Source organism: Megalobrama amblycephala, linkage group LG5, assembly GCF_018812025.1.
Source record: "Megalobrama amblycephala isolate DHTTF-2021 linkage group LG5, ASM1881202v1, whole genome shotgun sequence".
NCBI lineage: Eukaryota > Metazoa > Chordata > Actinopteri > Cypriniformes > Xenocyprididae > Megalobrama > Megalobrama amblycephala.
In genome coordinates this window covers 22,581,619-22,603,996 of record NC_063048.1, presented here as the reverse complement: position 1 = coordinate 22,603,996, position 22,378 = coordinate 22,581,619, and the positions used below count along the sequence as shown (strand labels likewise).

Genomic DNA, 22,378 nt, shown 5'->3' with positions numbered 1-22,378 from the left:
AACAAATCCGAAGCAAGTCACTTCCTGTTTCACCAGACTCTATTAAACTGACAATGTCAGGTATTTCTTGTTCATTGTTAAAGCAAAATCTCCACTACTTAGTTCAAAATGACCTCTTGAAGTACATTTCCTGCTAGGACTGAAAATCCTTTTCCCTTTATAAAAGAAGGTCTAACATTTTGACCACCCTGCAGATGATTCAAGATATAGAGTTACAGGGTGTCAAAAGCGAATGCATTAGCCATGAGTCTGCACTGGGAGCCCAGCGGCCACAGGACACAAGGCTGGGTCAGTGACATTTCAAGCACGGGTTAATGGAAGCCCTCCACACTTGAATACACAGGTGAACCTGACACCTGACGCTGGTAATACCTGTCTGAGAGGACAGACCGCAGCCACTCAGGTGACAATAACAAAGGTTTGAAGAGGAAGCAGACAGTTTAGGGCAGAAGGTTGAGGTGGTATTGAAGAGCAGGATTAAGTCACGTATGAGGATAAACATTCAGCCACTCACACAAAACGGATACAATTTTACATTCCATCCACTAAGAGGATCATTTTACACAAGCATCCTCAAATTCATGTAAGTTGACAACTCATGAGACCTAGATGTAAAACAGGATTTACTATTGTAAAGAAAATGAACAAACAAGGAACCTCAAGTAAATCAAGAATTAAAAAACACAGACAAAAAAACAAAAAAAAAAACACATGCTTTGACACTGTGGCACAGATAAAGACACAGAAAACCACTCACCCCCATAGCAGCAAAGACGATGGCAAAGTTTTCTGCACTGTAGTCCATCACATCTTTGGATTTTTGCACCAAACCAGCCTGACGACAGATCTGGGCAGCAATCTGTCAGGCACACACACACAAAAAAAAAAAGGAACCAAAATTAGTTACACCTGTACTTTTTTGGTTTTATCCTGGAAATTAATTTAAAAATATTTTAGGAAAAACATTAAAATTATTAATTAAAATAATATACACTACTGTTCAAAAGTTTGGGGTCAGTAAGATTTTTAAATGTTTTTGAAAGTTCCTTTTTTTTCTCAGGATTCTTTGATGAATGAAAAGTTCAAAAGAATAATAAAATAGAAATCTTTTGTAACATTATAAATGTCTTTATGATCACTTTTGATCAATTTATTGCATCCTTTCTGAATAAAAACATTAAATTCTGTCAAGAGAAAAAAATCCCAACTTTTGAATGATAGTGTTTAATATAAAATGAAAGAAAAAAAAAATCAATTAAATTAAATTGTAAAAAAAAAAAAAAAAAAAAAAAAAAAAAAAACATTATTTGATGCTATATACCACACTATAGTGTTAAAATGAACCCGTTTATGTAATGTACTCTATACGTGTGTGGATGTATATTTGTGTATGCATTTGCAACAAAGAGATTAAGACTATAAGCATGAGGAATTTCACGCTTATCACTTAATGTAATGGTCCTGGACATCTAATCCGGCCTGACCCCTGACTGAACTCTGACCCTGAACACCTGTTTCTCTGAGTGGATAAAGCCGACTGTGACCCCATGACTCCTGCTTAATGAAACGAGAAACATTTATATCACAGCACAGCGCCTTCATTAGTGAGACACTGAAACCCACTTTACACTTGGGCTGTTGGAAGTTCACACCATTCAACCTTGGCTTTTGATCATATATTTTCATAACTGACAATCTAGAGTTTTATTCTTTCTTCACAGCCTATATACTGAAAAAAAAAAAAAAAAAAAAAAAAACTCTTTTTATCTCTGGAATTTAATCCGATTCATTAACTATTGCCCTATTCATCTTGTAGCCATGACAGAATTCAATACTCTTCCTTCTTTGATACATGCATTTCTCACAGGCCTGGAACATATCAGATTGGCTTTTCACAGTTGTAATAGTTAACCAACAGTCATTGTCACCTTGTAATTGTTAACTCACGAAGCTACTGTAATCCTGTTCCTTTAAATGCTTTCAAAATGCTTTTTTATTAATGACAAGGACGTTTTAAGTTATGGAACTTGGAAGATGTAATAATGGACCTCTTATATACTAAAATACAAAGGAAAATTTGATTTCCACTTGAACATTCTAGCACAGCAGTTTCACACTGTATACCTTTCAATTCAGGGTTGGAACTGCAAAGGCAAGACAAACCCTGGTCTGGAGCCGGTTGTCATGACTGATTTTCTATACCCAGGGTCAAAAGTTGCCTTAACACAGGGTTTAAAATGACATAAACCCAGGGTTAAGCATAGTGTGAAAAGCACCAAAGTGTTGTTGTTTATTATTATTGCCTTTGTGCATGAGCTTAAGGGTGTTAATGGGAACTTTCATGTTGATGGTTTGTAGAGAACAGCTCTCTCGAGTGTTAAAATCTCAGGGATGAGTGAACCAGCCAGTGCTACTCAATGACATTCACACAAGATAATAATTGTGTTTAGGGTAGGAAAATGTACACAAAGCCTCATTTGCCAGTAACTAATTATGTCATGCATTAAAGTGGCACATCTAATAATGTTTTGTAATATCTGCGACTGGACCTAAAACATTACAGATGTGGTATGTATTTGATATAAATATTTCAAAATGATGTACCATTTGTTCATAACTGACAAGAAGATACAACATTTACTAAATAAATGTCTTGATCATGTAGCAAAAGCATTTAAAGGATGGATAAAAATAAATAAATAATTTTGGGTGGCCCTGAAAAAAAATAAAAATAAAAAAAAAATCACGTCACAAATCACAAAATATACAGGCAAATTAAAACATACATAACATTAATGAGAGTCAATGCTTTGAGTATGATTCATGTTCCTCTTTACAGTTCAGAGCTGAGGAGAATGTAAAGCCATTTACTCTGCAGATGACACGTGTTTGAATGTTTGAGGCACTTGACTAACGTTAGGCGCCGTAATTTTTTATAATTCTAAACAATATTCTCAAGACAGCACCAAAACTGAGGGTAAAATGATGGCACTGAGATTTAGAAATTATTTGACCTTGAATTACTAAGAAGTGCTTGACAAAACCTTCACCATACAAAATTAATTATAAATATGAAAGTAAACCAGACTGAGAACTATTATACAAAATGGTAGAAATGATTGACCTTCCCACACATCCAACTATTCCTACTCAATAGAGTACTGGCACGGATGATGTATTTTTGTAGGCCAAAACCTACAAATGTGTTAGCATTTTAGCACTTCTTGTTTCAGCGTCTCGAAGTCAATGTGTTGTTTTTTTTTTTTTTATGTGATTTTGGTTTAAAGGACTGAAATAAGGTCTGTGGTCAGTAAACACAAGATCGAAAAATTTTCACTTTTTATTTTATGACAAAACACACCGGTATTACTCCGCTCGTGACGTTACGTAGTTTGTTTATAGCTTAAGGTTATTTTTTTATTTCTGGTGATTGTATTTAGTTTAGTTGTGTTCATTTGTGAAAATCATCTTGATGGACAAAATGTGTAGGTATCAAACACTTTTGTTAATCACAGCTTTTTTTGTGATAATTCAGAAGCATATTGAAAAATCCTATTGGGTTTTTGTTGAGGGAACCAGTGTGATGCTAACCGGGTTGGGAAAGTTCCCATTAACCGGGTTCCGGGTTGGCCTACAAATTTACGTCATCCCTGCAGCACTCTATACAAGGCAGCCTATTTATATCCTTAACAGCTCATGTCGTGGGTTAAAACATTCAATTTCAAGCCTGACGCCAGATAAGTTTGGCAGCTGAGTCACTTACAGCCATAGCTGGTGGGCATAACCAACTACAACATCTCATTTATGATCTTTGGGACAGAAACTACTAAAGCACAAGCAACCTATTATCTATGTGGTGGTGTTGTATACTTAGAAAGCCCTTGTAAGACATCACTAAAGGGTTTGAAAAGTATGTTCCCATATGTGTTCCACTCAATAATTCCTCTAATAAAGTGCTGGTGGCAAATAAATTGACTGTGACCTCTGCCACTGTTCTTTGAAAGTTTGAGGAACAAACTCAGAGTTCCAGAATCATTTGTAGTTCTCGTCATACTGTAATTAAATTACCTATCCACTGAAAAAGTAAAGGAATTACTGTTCATTTTTAGGTGATTTAATTACAGTTACTTATAATGTATTTGCGTTACATACTGTAAATTATTTCATATTAAATTTGTAGTCTAAAGGTAAAAGTGAACGCTGCCTCTTTAAAGTCGTTAGCTATAGTGCAGTTGTGCGTGAGTCGCTGTCTGAAGTTGTTGGCTGAAACGAGTGGCTGCTTTCCAGAATGGAAATATTGCAATTACTGCACTTTTTTGACACAGGTAGGCAAGAACATTATGGTAAAATGTCTTTAGTCAGTGCACTCTCGACCAAAGCATACACACATTGCTGCCTCTTGGGAGTGTCAGATTTTCATGGTTTATTACACATAAACGTTCAAATACACACACAGTTATGTCAAAATGCCCATCTTGGCGTATATTCGCGTTGGTTATGTGAATGTGAACAGCATGTGTAACAGCATATTGTCTCTGTCCATTAGGTCTTAGTGATAGCAGCATTCAAAACATGCTACTATCTACTATTGGCTGTCTGTATTGTAAATGACAATGAAACAACAAAAGAAAAGCTTTAATAAGGATTAATCTATATTTAATTTATACAGTTATGATTATGCAGAGTTATTTTATATTTGATTATTCAATTTGAAGTCGATACCATGGTAAAAACATTTAAAGATACAAATAAAACGATGCTATATATTTTTTCAGGTAGGTCTAATAGTACACGGCAAAATCCCCAGAGTTAATTCAACTCTGCTCAGAGTACATATGGTCCGTCTCTAAATAGTGTTAAAGTAACACTGAAGAACAGTTAATGTTAATGAGATAATTAAGCAATTAATAAGGCTGTGACTGAAGTCACTTGTAGTTCTTGTGTTTTTTTCTTATTTCTTCAGTGATTCTGCTTGTTAACAGCAGGTGTTCATCACTAATGTGCAATCATTACTTAATTGCTTAATTATCTCATTAAATTTAACTCTGCTTCAGTGTTATTTTAACACTATTTAGAGTGGAACCATATGTACTCTGAACAGAGTTGATTTAACTCTGGGGATTTTGCTGTGTACTATTAGACCTACCTGAAAAAAAATATAGCATCGTTTAATTTGTATCTTTAAATGTTTTTACCGTGGTATCGACTTTGGTATCGAGTATTGTGCACTTTTGGTGGTATCGGTACCGACTACTACATTTTTGGTATTGTGACATCCCTATTTGTTACTAAAAAATTTTAAGTATTATAGTATGTTTTAATAAAGCTAAAATGGTTTTAAAAGCTATACAAGGCTAAACTATTCCATGTTTGACTAAATTATTAAAAGAGTTCTATTGTCTATCTGGTCAAGGTTTACAGGGATATAAAGAATTAATTAGTAATGAGTTGAATTACTTATTGAGTAATTAAATTACTTTTCAGACAGGGTAATTAGAAAAGTATTTTAAATCCAACATTGATTATGTAATTAGTAATTAGTAATTAATTACTTTTTTGAAGTAACTTACCCAACACTGATCATAACTAAGTGGTTGGTTTTGTTTGCTTACTCTAGAGCTCTTGAAATCATACTGGTTCTTCCCACATTCATACGAGAGGAGAATGTGATGAAACGAACCCTGACCCACCTCACTGTTTCCACAGAAACACCACAGGCTGAAATCAATTACAGATCCATCTCAAATTAACGTTAATCACACAGCCTTGTCTCACTCGCAAGCATAATACAGAAAAAGGAACTGTGGCTGCCTCAGTGCTACACAATAAAGTGCTAAATTTGATCACAACACTTCAAATGAGGGAATTTAAATAAATCCCTGTAGGTTTCATTAAAATAATTAAAACACACTGGCAAGCAGCATGGTCTGTATTGTATCATCGGTTCCTGAATTGGGCTCTGGATAAAGACAGATTCCTGTGGAGCATTTTGGAGACAGTTAAAATCTGGCTAGCTGAATGGAAAAATAAGGTGAATCTAAGTCCATCTGAAACACTAGAAATGTATGCTAGTTATAAAACAATATAAAGGGTCAGACTGAATAATTATCCAATATCAATAATCTCAAAAAAGGCCAAATATCATCAGGCTTACCCTAGTAAAAAAACCTATACCAAAATCTATTTAAAATACATTGATTTCATACTAAGTACACTTCACACATTAACATATTTATTGACAAATCACTTAACACTTACTGATATGAAATTATTATTAAACTTTATTTGGAGTATTTCTTTATTGCACAATGCACATTTCTTAATATTATGCCTAAAGTGTTTTAATATTACTATTAATAAGGACCGTACGAGCTTTGTATAATATCAGTCTTTAAATGTAAGATATTTAAAGTGTACCTACAGCATACTTGCAATAGTTCCACTTTAGCACAATCAAATATACTTAAGTATATCTTTAGTTGGACCTCAGCACTACTTCTGCATAATTAAAGTGCATTAAGTACAAAATTAGTTGTTCCAATTTAGCAGACTTTAAGTATACCAGTTTAGTATACCATCATAGTTAATTGATTATTGGATGACTTATTGACTGATAAAATAAAATAAATGATGATGAATTTTATACTTTAATTATTTTACGCAATCTAGATATCGGCCAATGAAAAGTCCATATTGGACGAAAACAGCCAACCAGCAGAACAAGAATTTCTGTTGTGTAATGAGCTACCTGTGCTGTTAAACACACCTCATTATGTGGTAGTCCAGCAGCGCTAAAGATGGGGATCTTCTGCCCACGGGCGATACTGTTCATGCCATCAATTGCAGAGATGCCAGTCTGAATCATCTCCTCAGGGTAGATACGACACTGAGGGTTGATGGGCTGACCTAAGAGGAATCAAAGGGAGAACAGTGATCTCACATGAGCAGAAAACTTAGAGTACTTAGAGTCTACAAGGTACAACTTCTATTTCTAAAGAAGGAAAAGAGAGCTAATAGAAAAAAAGATTTTCTTCAGGCAAAACGATCCACATTGACTACTCAAGGCAAATGATAAAGGCTTATATTTTAGAAAAATGTTTTCTCGTTATATATCAGCATGCTATACACTATTTGGAGTGGTGTGACCTTGACGCCTGATCAACCTTTTATTACGCCCCCTCTTATCCATTTGGCTCATTCAAACGTTGCTTTGAGTCACCATTGTATACCTTTGATGGCTCAAAAGCTCACCTTTGCCATTTCAGCTTAGCAGAGATCAGGGTCATGAGGTCAGTAAATGGCTTAAAAAGCACACAAAAATTCAATCATTCAACCTCTCAAAATACTTTTAAAATAATATTTTAAGCATTTATGAACATTTCTGGCCATGCTGGCCTTTCAACTAAGCTGCAGACAAACTGAGCACACGCAGACAAAAAACATTTAACATGGCTGATAGTAGCCTAATTGGTGAAGATTTGAAAAATTTGAAATCAAACAGGACCCAACATCTAGAGTTAATGAGATCACAGTACTGCTTAGTCACCTATGCACCTCTCAAGAAGACACTTGTTCCTGCAAATGTTATATAAAGCTTTAAAAAAAAAAAAAAGAAGCCTTTTACCCATGATGTCCAAATAGTCCTCAGCCAGAACAGTAGGACCCCGGTCAATGGGTTTACCCGAGCCGTTGAAAACACGTCCTGACATAAAATGACAAGATCTTCATGACATCTGTATTGGTTATGTAGAAGACACATAAAGACTATGATTACATAAGCTGCATGAGCATTAGTCACATGCTTACCAAGCATATCCTCAGACACAGGTGTGCGCAAGATGTCACCAGTGAATTCACACGCGGTCTTCTTCGCATCAATACCTGAGGTTCCTTCAAACACCTAATTGGCACAAAATGTAAATATTTTTCAGTTGTGATCTGATCTTAACTTGAGATACTGTAAGTATTTATGTCTAGCAAATACTTATAGAGAATAGTTATATTTTTTAAAAATAATTTCAGTGCACCTGGACGACAGCTTTGGTGCCAATGACCTCCAGAACCTGCCCACTCCTCTTGGTCCCATCAGGCAAGGTGAGGTGCACAATCTCTGCATAACGTGGAAACTAGAGGAGGACAATAAAGACAGATGGAGATGAGGATCAATATGTACTACTGTTCAGTTTTTTTGGGGGAAAGAAATAAATTCTTTTATTTAACAACGATGCATAATCAAAAGTGACAGTAAAGATGTACATTGTTATAAAATCCAATTTCAAATAAATGCCATTTGTTAATAATAATCATCATTTAAAAAATAAGAAGAAATGTTTCTTGGCAAGGAAATAAGCATTTTAGAAAGATTTCTGAAGGATCATGTGACATCGGCAATAATGATGCTGTAAATTCAGCTTTATCCATAGAAATAAATTACCAATATTAAAATATAGAAAAATGGAAAAGTAATTTTATATTTGTAATAATATATTACTGTTTTTTAACTGTATTTTGGATCAAATAAATTCTGCCTTGGTGAACATGAGAGACTTATTTCATAAACAACCACACGTAATTATTCCAAACTTTTGAACGGTAGTCTATGTTCTTACTTAAACATATATGAGCATTAAACAGAAATATTTTAATCCAAAATCTAATGTTCAAAAGTTTAGCTATAAAATTATTCTCATTTTATTGCTGCATTTGGGAAAAAATGCCCTTATTTCCTTTTTCTTTTACATTTGAAAACTAGGACTATTTTCTGTATTGTCTTGACTAAAAATTAGAGAGTTAATGTTACAAATTAAAAGCCAAAATAGGAAAATAACTAGGTGAAACTTTATAATTATTATTATTTTCTGTACTCCCACTTTAAAAAGTTTACATCAAAAGAAAAAAAAAAAAAATTCTCATATTTAGAGATACTTTGTATGTTAAAACATGGAAAAAGGTCTTACTTTGACATGGTCCAAGATAACCAGAGGCCCATTTACACCGGACACAGTAGAGTAGGCTGTGGACGACAAAAGTAACACAAAATGTAAAATCATACATAAACCTTTTTACAGAATCTGTACTGCTTGGAAAGAATGCTATACAAGACCTCAAAATTAAATGTTTAAATTTATATCTTCAATTTGCATTTTTATTTGACAATTTGAGATGCCCATGACTAGTAAACATGCAATTATTAAAACAGATAAATGGGAAACTTTTATTGATTCTAGGTTGCTGCATGTCTTCTTGACAGGTGTGAGTGCAGACATGGTCACACACACACACACACACACACACACACAAGCACTCACTGTGACCAATAAAGTGCATGAAATTTGCTACAAAAGCCCACAATCACATGGAAATGAGGACTCTTTCTCTTGACACCTGTGCATCTAATTGTACACAGTGACCTTTACTGGCGTATTCTAAATGGCTTTCATAAATTTCCATGTCCAAATGTCAGGGCTACAAGAACATAGTTAGCACATTCGAGGCAGCTTTTTCAGAAGATGTCACGATGGGGGACGACATCTTCACTTTGTTCCATAAGGGACAATTACTTGGCTCAGACTATGGTAATTTATGATGGTTCCAGGTGCCCAAAAAGTCTCATACAGCCTATATAAACAATGACATTCATTTTAGGGAGACAGAATGTCTATCTTTGGGTTGAACAGGCCAAGCAGAGTGGGTCACGGACGAGACTTTAAGACGACACTCTTTTTCCAACATGACCGGGGTTCATGTGACTCCTGAATCACTCTTGTCTTTAACAAACTATGACTCAGAGATCAAGCTTAGCATGCCCCAAATATAACAACAGAAACATTAGACGGAAGGAAGAAATTCTGCTAAATCTGCCAGAACAGTATAAGCAAGTATTTTTGTTTTTGGTCGAGGGTGCAGGTGCATGCTCAGGGTGGGCCGTCATTAGGAGCAGAGAGTGTGGTCTCATACTTTGGCCTTTTACTTTGCATGGGAAAACATTAGCCGTCCTGTCACAGGAGCCAATTTGGTGTGTGTCCTTTCACTTTGTTTCAGCGTGTGTGTATACAAGTGAAAGAGGGAGATATTGCATGCTAGATGGAGAAGAGTCGGCTTTGTCTGCTCTGGGTCGTCCATCACGCCTCAGTGTGTCGGTTTTGTGTACGCCGTCAGACACTGGTCTGATATCAAAGGCAGTAGGAAATGAGAATGGACTGTCTCTAACGCCCAGCACAGCAGCTCCACGGGGAACAGACACTATGCCACTAATTAGGCTTCAGAAAGCAGAATCATTTGTCAATGCACTATTGCCGTTTCCCACACACACACCTGCACATCATGACTTTCTTTACAGGCTGAGGAGAAAAGGAAGACTAAAAGAGAGAAATGTGGTTCCTTCCTTTCAATTTTAAAGTGTTTAAATTTTGACATATATTTTGAGAGAGATATATATATATTCCTACTTTTGTTGTGACATCTTAGCAAAGTAACCCTTAGGGCATCTACAGTGCCTAACATATTATTATTTTGTGGTTGTGTATTTTATGCATATTCATTTATAATTATTGCATTCTAGAGCCCAGGTATTTAGCATCTGATTTTAGTTTTAAAGACAGAAAAATAACCATAAAGTATAACAGAGATTTCAGCCATTTGTTCACTTTGACCTATTATTTGTTGGTTTAAATCAAGAATTTACTTGGTTGCACCACCTTATGAATATCAGTTGTGCCACCTGACAACATTAATAATGACAGGGAATATGGTGAATACTGAATTTCTTTTTCATTTCAATTACATATAGAATAATCTGTAGCACTAAAACAAGTGTTTTAGTCAACAGTCTCTACTGGAGTAAAAGTAGTTAACTGATCAAAAACTGAATAAAATCACATTCAGAACTTAGGAACTGGAATAGGCTACAGGTCAAAAGATTGGTTAGAAACAACAAAGTCATGTTTTATATTGATACAAAAAGAACCATCAGCTTAAACAGTTGATAATTTTTCATTAAAATGTTACATTAAAACTAACATTTTAGAACAATAATTAAAAAAAAAAAGCTTAGCATAAAATTATTATTTATTTAGCTTAATTTTTTTCAATTTCCATACAGGGACATTCATTGCAGTTGCACCACCTGGCTTCCCAATAAAACTGAGGAATTAAAGGAATAATGAAAAATTTGTCATCATTTACTCACCCTCAAGTTGTTCCAAACTTGTATGAATTTCTTTCTTCTGTTGAACACAAAAGAAGACATTTTGAAGAATGTTGGTAATCAAACAGTTGAAGGTAGCCCGCTGACTTCCAAAGTAGGAAAAAAAAAAAAAAAAAAACTATGCAAGTCGATGTGGCCCATCAACTGTCTGGTTACCAACATTCTTTAAAATATCTTCTTTTGTGTTCAACAGAAGAGAGAAACTCATACAGGTTCGGAACAACTTGAGGGTGAGTAAATGATGACAAATTTTTCATTATTCGTTTAATTTACTTGCACTGAAATTAAATTATTTTTATTTTAATGTGGTTATCCAAAATCCTATTCTACCATCAGTTACTGATATTACAACAAAATTAAATGAAAAAAAAAAAAAGAGGACAGATTATGATATTGACCATCTGGTATACTAAAGTGTAGAGAAAACAATCTTAAAAGATGTCTAAAACAAGAAAAAAGATATCAGCTGCACAGGTGAAAGACTTGAGCTACCATTATTGTGATTCCCTGAGTGACACGTCTTCCCTAAATAAATGATTAGTCTCATAATTGCCGTTATTACAGTGAAAGAAAAACAGTAGTCAAATCAGCCTAACACTGAATATTTGCTCTCTCAAAACACACAAAAACAGATGCGTTTGGCAAATTCGCGAACACACTAAAATGCATGCTTCCCGCAAATTCCATCATTTTTCAAGACATTATGGCTTTTCCTTCCCTGAGTCCTTTTTTGCCCCAGCCCAGACAAATTGCAGTATGTGCTTCACAGGGAGGTGCTTATAAAATGGATTTAATAGCTACACTTACCCTACAAATTGCCCATATGTTTCAAAGGAGATGCATATGTCTATTTACTGAGAGGTGATCATAATTACGAGGCTGGAAAATTGCGGCCATATAATTGTACATCAACCCCTTAAAAGTCTCTCGAACGCAACGCAAACTGCTAATGGAAAATAGTAAGGAGATGAAATCTTTACTCAAACAAAGCTCATGATACACTCCTTTATTGTGCACAACATTAGACGAACGCTAAATGAAGGCACGCAGGTGCTAATCTGCTCTGCCGAAGCAGGACGCAGCTAGTTTTTAGTCAAACAACGCAAGCAAAAAATCAATTTACATCTAAATACTCTGGAGAAATGGCAAAAAACGAGCTGTGCAAATCACAAATACGCAGTGTAGAAAAATCTGATCATAATTAAGAAAAAAAGAATTGCTTATTTATATATATATAAAAAAAAAAAAAAAAAACTAGGGCGATGAAACAACCCTGCCGAACCATGAGCCAATCTCCTTCCAGCTCTGTGATGAAGATGGCGGCCCACTTCAACTCCACACACAGAGGATTCAGTGCCGCATAAGAGGCCTTGTAAAATAAAGATTAAAAAATGGCTATACATTCACATGGTGTGAAGTAGCAACATTTCCCATTAGGCTTGAAAAACTTTCCCCACCCCTCCCAGGACACTTGAGTTTGAGTGCGCCGGTCCGAGGGCTAGGCATGCAACACCAGCGCGGGTCAACGTGAGGCCTGTGGAGCTGCCAGGCCCTATTGTGTGCCGAGATGTTAATTGGTTCTAATCCGGCGGTAGAAGCTGTTTTGGTAGCCTGACCCCGCGCCCTGAAGGACACCTTGGTGTGAAATACTAAAGGGCCCATTCAAGTGGTGCTGAAAGGAGGCATGGAGCATTCCAACACATTTCCATTTCTGCTGTGAAAGAGAAGCGCTAAAGGGGGGGGGGGATGCACGGTGGGACAGGCGTTTTTTGGGCCGGCCGGTAGCGTTGCGCTGAAACTGAATTAACGATACAAAAGCGCAGGCAAAGGTGCCAGGCTTCTCTCATTCACGCACATCCTCCTGCATTTCTTCTTTTTTTTTTTGCAGAGGATCCACATGGTGGTTTCCCATAAGACGATATAAAAGAGAGCGCTAATTGCCCCATGTTTGGGATCAGATGGACACAAATGCAACTGTCATTAAACAGACAAACAAGCCTCACACAATTCCGCCATGACACTCGCTAAACTTTCCCCGCAAGGCCCACATATTAAGATTTGCTAATGAATTCAGAGACTTTATCTTTGATAGCGTGACTGAAAAAGACTGATCCTGACGGAGGGGAGAGCGGTATCATGTTTTAAAATGTAGACTAACAAAGCAATTTCATAAAGAAAAAAAAATTCTCATTTGTGCATTTACTAGGATGTGTTTGTTTTTTTACGCCATGTTAGCATCATGGGTATTTACACGGCCATTTACGACAGTGTTATGGACACAAAATCAGAAATCAGCTACTGAAAGTGCAGATGTGCAACAAAATCCAATGTTGGCAATGGCTTCATAGCTCGTACTCATAATTTACAGACTCTGAAATGACTAACAGTTTGATATGACACCTCTACTTTTTGACTGAGAGAATAATCAATAGACTGTTTAATCTGTATAAGTGAGCAAATGTTCAATGGTAGAATTAAACAAACCACCTGCCAAAAAACACTACAAATCACGCAGCTATTCTGCGAGAACGGACAATGATGAATACGACCTGTAGCCGCAAACGTAAATGGCACAAAACGTACGTACTGTGCTTTTGATTAAATGCACATTAGCACATTTCTGTGAAAATATAAATGATTTTCATGACAATAAATGACAATAATTGCGACCGCAGTCCTGTAAAGACATATAATAGCTGCTGGATTCTAAACTCAACTTTATGCCTATTCAGAAACATGCTGAACAAATGTAAAAATTGTAGGACACAAAATGCTTTTTTGTTGGATGACCAATAGATAGACATATGAAAGACAGTGAATCAGAGCTCACAGGGGACCTTGATGGTTTTCTCTTGGACTTCAATGCTAACAGAGGGAATCCAATTATGGCACTGACAGCACAATGTGCAACACATTCAAAAGGGCAGTTTTTGGATTTAGTAGACTACGTATCAAAATAAATTGAGCAAAATCGAAAGATGATCATTTTGAATGTATAAAATATTAAGAAGATATTGTTTGGAGGGCCTTCATGACTTCACGCACAAACAAATGATTATAGCCTCTTTGAATAACCCAGAAGTGCTAGCTAGTTAAATATGAATCTTCCCCAGCAGAACCTTTACTGTCATTGTAAACTGAAAAACTTCCTGAAATAAAAAAATAAATAAAAAATGCAAGAGAGGAAAAAAATAACTAATAAATTATTCAATTAAATGTAAAGTATTACATAATGAAACATTAAATAAAAACAATCAAATAATTTAAAATTGCAAGTTAAATCAAAGTTTGCCATGTATGTTTTCCATTCAGTTCAGGTACTTTTAAAAAATTCTTCAAGAGAAAAAATGCTTCAAGAGCCATTTAAGAGATGCACAGAGTCCGTCTGAAGTTACACTGTTTGGAATCACATAACATCAGGATTAAATGGGACGAGAGAAATTAACTTGAAATGCAATCAAAACTACGAAAGCTACCAAACAAAAAAGTCCCGTAAAAAATAAACAAAAGCAAGACCTGCATGCGACACACAGTCAGTCTGATAAAGACACACACACACACACAAGCAATTGTGGCTGTTCATCTGTCCTAACAAAGACCTCCACAGTGATGACACCCCCATCAAACAGGAATGCTTTTAACCCCACAGGTAGAGGCAGAGGCTGTAACGGAGGACTCCCCACACGCATGCACTGATTGGGTCGTGTGTAATCAGACGACTGCGTGTGCGTGTGTGTATGAGGGGGGAACGGTGGGAAGAGCTGTAATCTGTGTGTGTTTCCTGGCGGGATGCAGACTGAAGGGGTGACAGCTAAACTGAGACAGCTGGTTAACCTCGCTGCCTCTCGAGGAGAGGTTGCAAAGTGGTGCAGTTACAATAGATCGAAACAGCCGTAATGTTACTGCAACAGTTTGAGGGTGATTTGCTTGGATAGGCGGGTTTTCACCGGTACGCTGCCTAGCAACAGATCTATAACAAAAGTCCTTAGTGGGCCCCCATGACAAGCCAAGTTTACACTTGTTTGTCATATATCATATTCGAGTCGATGCGGAAGTTACTTAAGTAATTTGTACTTCGATGTTGGAAACGAGACAAGATCTTTTAAATCAAAAAACTTTCTAATATCTCAGAATCTATATATTTTAAAACATAGCTACATAAAACTGTAAACAAAAGTTCACGGGCTATAGAGCATTTGACAGCTATTATTTTATGTACATGTAATGCACTGTGCATATTTATGGAAAATGCATATTTTGATAGACAATTAGCAGACTACTTTCTGAAACATTTTTATATCAATCATTTTTATATAAATTTTAATATAAAGCATTATCAACATAATGTAAACATCTTAATATTTGAAATAATATCAATTAAAATATTATTAAAAATTAAAAGAATTATAAACAAATACATATTTTGTATATTTTATATATTTTAATTAAAATGAACGTGTAACTAGTATTACATACGGTGTAACTAATAGATAGATAGATATTTTGCTAAAAGCTTAGCATCATTTAATGTTTTCATAGAAACACACAACAACAAAATAATTTTAAAAACATATTACATGCATTTAAGGCAGAACATCGTTCTGTGAAGAAAAGTAGTGTGTCGTATGTGACGTGCATAATAGAATAAAAAGGATTTTTTCCCCCCTATTCAATTTAAGTAGTCCATAATTTTATATACTTGGATACTATTTTTGAAAGTTGACTGTTCTATACTCGTCTTTCATTTACTTTTCTTTGATGGCAAGATGAAGTCGAACGCCCACCGCGGGCTTTCTTTTTCACTGTCACGACAATTGATTAATTACAGGCGGACAAAAGGATTAGCAACAGGAAACAGTGGATAAAATAAAGGAGGGCTGTGACATCTGAAAGATTTGTTTATAACCATGTCATTACGGGTAATTGTTTCTTCACAGAAATACCATTACCGTGCTGAATGTCTTTTCAGCACATTTAAACGTCTATTCAGCATTAAAACAAAGCGAATAGACAGTCTGGGTTAATTGCTTTTGTTGCAAATGACGTGATTAAGACAAAAAAGGCCTCTACTTCCACAGAAAAGATGAATGCACTGTACGTTTACTTTGTTTGTTTGTTTCTTCAGGCATCTTCGAAATTTGACTGGGTATAAGAATTATTTAAACACACCAGCAGACGAAAGTGTTGAGAAACTGAAAAATGTGTGGAAAAAAATAGAATAAATTGAATTGCAAATATTATAACACTTTAAATCTACATTCTCTACATACCAAACATTTGGTAATAAAATGCCAAAATACCTTTCAGCTGCTGCTCCCTTTCAAAGGCCTCATTTTTAGTTTCTTTTTTTAAATTTGAGATTTTCAAGTTTTAAACTTGAAGGTCTTTTCACCATGTTTTTCAGCCTTTTCTAAGGACAAAGCAGGACCAATCAGACCAGGGCTGACAGACACGGCCTCTCGACTGTGACGGCATATCAGGCGTTGCGAGGACTCATGGGTACAGATCTATGTGTTTGCCTTCCCATCAGTCTTCATTGCTTTCAATCACAGCCCACTATCAGCATGCACTCTGCCGCTGATGAGGCACAAAATGGTGCTGCTATCTGGCATGCCTACATTAGAGGGGCTGTTTTTTAACAGTATGCTGGGAGGCGGATCAGATCGGGGGTCTTTACGCATGCAGCTTCTTTGGCTTTCAGAAGGGAAGGCTTCAATTCTTCCATTAAGTCATTTATTTTCTTCCTGGTTTGCTAAGAGGCTTTCAGCCTGAGCTTTCCTTTGACACTCTTAGGAAAAAAAAGTAAACAAGCTACCTGTGCTCCTCGGTGAGACGGTGTGTTTTGAGGTCTAAATTAATGAGATTTACACTGAATAACATCAATAATACACATGAAGGGGGAAAAAAATGAGAGAAAGATGCCAGACGTGCTGTAATTTTAGCAAGGTTCTCCATTAAAGGGGTAAACAAAATTAACTACTCAAGTGCTGAAACATCATACACAAGAGTCAAATTATGTTATTGAAGAGATGCCAGTAACACATTATAACTGCGTGGCGTCATCTGATGTTTCAGCAGGTTGAATGCAGGATATTTCAAGGTTTCGACAGAAAAATGGAGAGAACAAAATGTACACAGAAAAAAACAAATCTACACATACACATGAAAGATCAAATAGAAAAAAATGTTCAATGATAATACCAGTACCGCTTCTCAGTCTGAATTTGGCTCATATGATGTCTACTTCCCCATAAGCAAAATATACACTTCCTCTGGAATTTAATCACGAGAATGCAAAAAAATCTCACACTTCCAAAATCAGTGGCAGTTTGAGGTCAGTAAGTTGTTTTTACTGCTTTTTCTCTTTTGAAAGCAATTAGTACATTTTTTATTGATATAAAATAACAAAATGTATAACATTTTAAAACATATTCCATATTGTTTTACTGTATTTTTGATCAAATAAATGCAGCCTTGGTGAGCATATGAGAATTCTTTCAAAAAAATCGTAGCAACACCAAACTTGTGAATACTACAGTAAGTGAATGACTAAAAAAAAAAAGGGAGGAAAGAGGAAAATACACAATTTTGCAACTGGAATACAAAAAATATGGTCATCAGCAGTATACCTAAGCTCTACTTCCTCCATTTAGCCAACTATTGCATCGCACTGGGTTTTCCATATGACTGCTAGTGCCAGGTTCAAAACTGACCATACATGTTGGACCGCACCACAGATCTCATAAAATTAAAATTCGATTTCAGATCATCCATCTATATCCCAGTGAACTCCTAAACATTGACAAAATACACTTTCAGCATATATAAAGACTTAAAATTTACAGTCCGGGAAGTCACGCTAAAAACATTGATGACTCATCCTGCACTACACCACTTTGTCCAATCAAACACTTAAGAATGAGAATGCCCCTCCCCCTAATACCACCTACAATCAAATAGGAAAACAGGTAAACCCTTTAATATGACCCATTCGAAATTACTAGGAAATATTTCAACACAGTTTTGAACGATTTTCTATTAGGTTGCATCTGTCAAGGCAAACAATTTGACAACAAAACCCCTGACAACAAATGTCAATGACAAGAGTCAGACTGGCAGAGGCTGAACACAAAAAGTCAATTTAAATAGGCATGATGGAAAAGTATGAAATGCACTCCTCAATAGATTAGATAGCCCATATTTCTGATGGAATAAAACGGCATGAGCAGATTCAAAGATGGATCTGTCCCACTGGATTGTTCATTGCGTTCTAAACTGCCAGCAGGCGGTGAAGCCACCGAAAGTGTTGGAGCGCCCATTAAGGATTCCCAACCGACAGAGGGCATCACTGACTTACAGCAAAACATTGACTTAAAATCACCTGATTTGCATCTTGCTCGAAGTGACAGTGTTTGGAAATAAAGTCATGTCTTTACCAGTCATAGTTTCACACACCACTGTAAAATTAGAGCCCGGCAAACAAATACTTTCTGGTGTGTAACTGTTAATTAACTTCCAAACAGAAATCATTATGAAAAACACTATTCTGCAGCCGGGCAGATGGAATATAGGCTACTGATGTTATTCCAGAAGGAAATAATGCAGGGATGAAAACTCTCGCTGCAGCTTTTGAATTAAAAGATTATGAAAATTATTTAAAATGTGACAATATGCGACTATACACTTCAGTAACAAGAGGGTCTAATGCAAAAACATATTCAACTATTTCTGTTACAAAAAAAGTCACATGATTTGTGTGGAGCTGAAGGTTCCTCATTGCACAATATTCACCAGCTCAGCTGGGTGTCACGTGATCATGTCACATGAGAGGGATCATCACTGTCTGTGTGCATTACTAACTGCGTGAGAAGCGAAAACATAATCTTAATAAAAACGTCCATTCCGATCCCTAAATACAGACCTAAACTGCATATTTATATAAACACAATCATACAATCAGTATGAAACTAATGAAGCTCAATACGCCATTCATAGATGGAGCCTTAACATTTCCAATATTGCACAGATAAATACCAACTTAAAGCAATCTATGACACAAAAATATGTTTTATTGTAGCTTTGGATGAAGATTCCAGATCAGATTATAATTTATCTGCCTATAAAAAGATTTAGCCCTGCTTGGCTAGCTAGCATGTTTACGCGTAGACCTTCAAAGACACCAAAGGTTATCCACTTTCTTATTAACATGAGCTTAAATAACACATTTAATTTGTTTATTTACACATTGGTCGTTCAAAAAATGAGTAAAAAAGGCAAAAGTGATGAGCGACGACCCATGACCAGCTCAAGCTAGTTTTAGCACGACAGACGTATTTATTGACTCAATTCTGACATTTGACAACACTAGCGGTAGCTCAGCTCCGTCCTGGCGTTCTTTAACCTCTGACCAAACACGAAATGCATATTAAAGAGAACTAAACGAGAGAGAGAGAGAAACGCCAGATGTGTTGATGCTGTTAGCTGTATGAATGAAAGGTGAATGTCACTCACTCAGTCTGGGCTGGGAGATGTAGTTTCTGACCACGGCTTGCGCGTGCTGCCGTGCCGCTGCTTCAGGGCCATTCAGATCCACGGGTCGATTAGCTAGTAATGTAGACATTGTTATTATTTTTCTTAATTAATTGAAACTGTCTTTGTGTAAACAGATCGACGCAGAGAGCGGATGAACAGACGGAGTCATATGACACCGTGATCAGGAAGTAGCACTCGTGCATGCGCACGTACAAGACGTGAGTTTTACGAGCGCGTGCATGAGTCAGCAAGTGTCAGGGTACAGTGCCTATAAAAGGACAATTTCCACAAATTTACACTTTGGTGTCCCGTGACTTTTTTTTTCTGGCACAAACTTTTAACACAAATCCCATGTTCTTGTTTTTTTATGTTGTTGTGAGAACAATTAGATACCTTATGGTATTTAACATAAAACTAACCTAACGTGAGTAGGCCTACCAAGTTTTAACTTTTAAAGATAAATGTACAATTTCCACATTATTACCCATTCTTAATCTTTCTCCATTGTATCCAACTTTTAAAATCATTCAAGAATATAATTTGACATATAGGCATACTCTCTTGAGTTTATCTTTAAATTAAAAACGATTATTTGATAAAAGATTCACCCCTTGGACATAATTTAACTTCTTGACACTGATGGAAAAAAGACAATTTAATGCCAAAGTGTACTCTACATAATTATCTAAAATAATTTACAAATGTAAAATCTCAAATAATTAATTTCATTGGTTTCACCCCTCAATCATCACTGGTCTAGTTATTTGGTTTTAGAAATCACATAAATTAATCAAACAGATTCAAGGCTGTGATCGCTGACAATGTGTGATTAAATACTGACTTAAAGAGGATGAATACATACGAAAATTAGTATTTTGTGTATAATAAATGTAAAAAGTTTTGACCATGTGGTTCAATGTTGTAAAACGATAAAACGTATAGGGGGAGGAAACTTTAAAGCCAATATGTGAAGTTAGAATGAATGAATCACGAAGCACCTTATTTTACTGAGGTGAAGGCCTTTCTTATGAAATAGCAGCGCCGTGTTAATTAAGGCTTGAACAATGAAAAGTAGATGCACAATTTTTAAAAGGTTCTTACTTTTTTATATTAAATTGATTTGAAATGTTCTTACAGTATATTCAGAGCTTCATTGACATATGTTGTGTTTTTTATAAGAGAGACTAATAAAGACTTGTATAATCATTGCACAGATATCTCTTTTAATTCACTTCATTCAGGTGCATGTGTTAATGAAAAAGGCATCTTTACATTTTATACAAGGAACACACACACAGAAAATATGTGACATCTTGTTGTTGAGAAAATACAACTGCCAACTTCTTCAAAGTCAGCAAGGATTCTTATTTACTCCAATAAATCTGACACAATAAATTGCAACAGCATTCCAGAAGTACAAAGAGCCATTATTTTCTTTCATGGGGAGAATCAAAACAGACCTATGAAAGAGTTTTAAGCGACATGTGCATAATAAATTGTTAAAAATGTGATTAATTGCCAAATTCCAAGTGATGAATTACACTACCCATAATTCTAAAAAGAGCTCCACCAATAGAAGACTTCACTGTTACCATGGAAACGCAAATGGCAGCAAAAGATCTCAGCTAGAACTGCCCACTCCTAAGCACTGTGAATGACATAATCAACTTTAAATGTATTATTTTACTAATCAATGACTGCATGTCAGTGTTTTTATATTTGACATATTTTAGCATTTTGATTCGATTACAGCTCACCCGTAATTTGCAGCGCTTCCTGAAGCAAATAGTTCCTTCCCTAAATTCTAAATAAAATAACTTTTTTATTATTATTATTTTGAATCAAAACGTGTAATTTAATCAATCTCAGAACTGGTTGATTTACGGAGAAAATAAAAAAAGTGGACTGTCACTATTATTTTGTGGAAAATGCACTACAGAATTACATATTATTCATACAAAAAAAATCTGCCTCTCATAGTGTGACTCACAGGTGCACGGCCTTGGTGGAAAAAAGGGACGTGTGTGCCATTATGAGGCTTTTGTCACACTCGTTCATCAAAAGCTGTTTCAGTTTTTTGGAAGCACTTAAAACAATTTCTGGCTAGTAAAACCAATGGTCATCTAGTTATGATAATATGAAATCCAATTACTAGACTAAAAAAAAGCATACCTTAACAACATTACTTCTTTTTTTTAGACAATTTTAATTTTAAATTTCACATGTGCAACATTACATGTTAAAACTATTCGGCTATCTATGTGGACTGATGTACAAAAATAAAAATGAATCAAGTATATTTTGAGAGACCTTTTATATCTCATCCTTAAAGCTTTATCCTTCTTCTGCCAGCTTTTTATTCCACATTGGATCATTATAGTCTACAGTTACAATTCTTTCTCTATAGTTGAAACCTCACTCACACCTGGAATTAATCATCTAATTATATAAAAGCTTACCTGGAGCAGTTGTCCAAGGTTACAAGTTTCTCTGAATGTAGATTTTCTTTTAAGAATCTTACATGTATTAAAGGATAAGTCACAAAGAATGGGCTTTCTCCCTAGTGTCACTTTCAGGGACATAGAGAGATCCAGCTAACAATGACTTCTGTCACTTTATCACTGTCTTTCCATTAAGGCT

At 35.6% G+C, this 22,378-nt stretch overlaps 1 protein-coding gene across 1 annotated transcript in view; it reads right to left on the bottom strand.

The window, feature by feature from the left end:
- Positions 1-19,951, bottom strand: part of atp6v1ba (ATPase, H+ transporting, lysosomal, V1 subunit B, member a) — a 34,492-nt gene extending 14,541 nt beyond the window's left edge. Inside the window, exons 1-7 of the mRNA XM_048191268.1 lie at positions 19,718-19,951; positions 8,958-9,013; positions 8,028-8,126; positions 7,807-7,900; positions 7,625-7,702; positions 6,767-6,906; positions 758-859 (exon numbers count right to left, since the gene is read on the bottom strand). Coding sequence (XP_048047225.1) covers positions 758-859; positions 6,767-6,906; positions 7,625-7,702; positions 7,807-7,900; positions 8,028-8,126; positions 8,958-9,013; positions 19,718-19,826 — 678 coding nt within the window. The 5' untranslated portion in view covers positions 19,827-19,951. The remainder of the gene's footprint in view (positions 1-757; positions 860-6,766; positions 6,907-7,624; positions 7,703-7,806; positions 7,901-8,027; positions 8,127-8,957; positions 9,014-19,717) is intronic.
- Between the last annotated feature and the right edge of the window lie 2,427 nt (positions 19,952-22,378).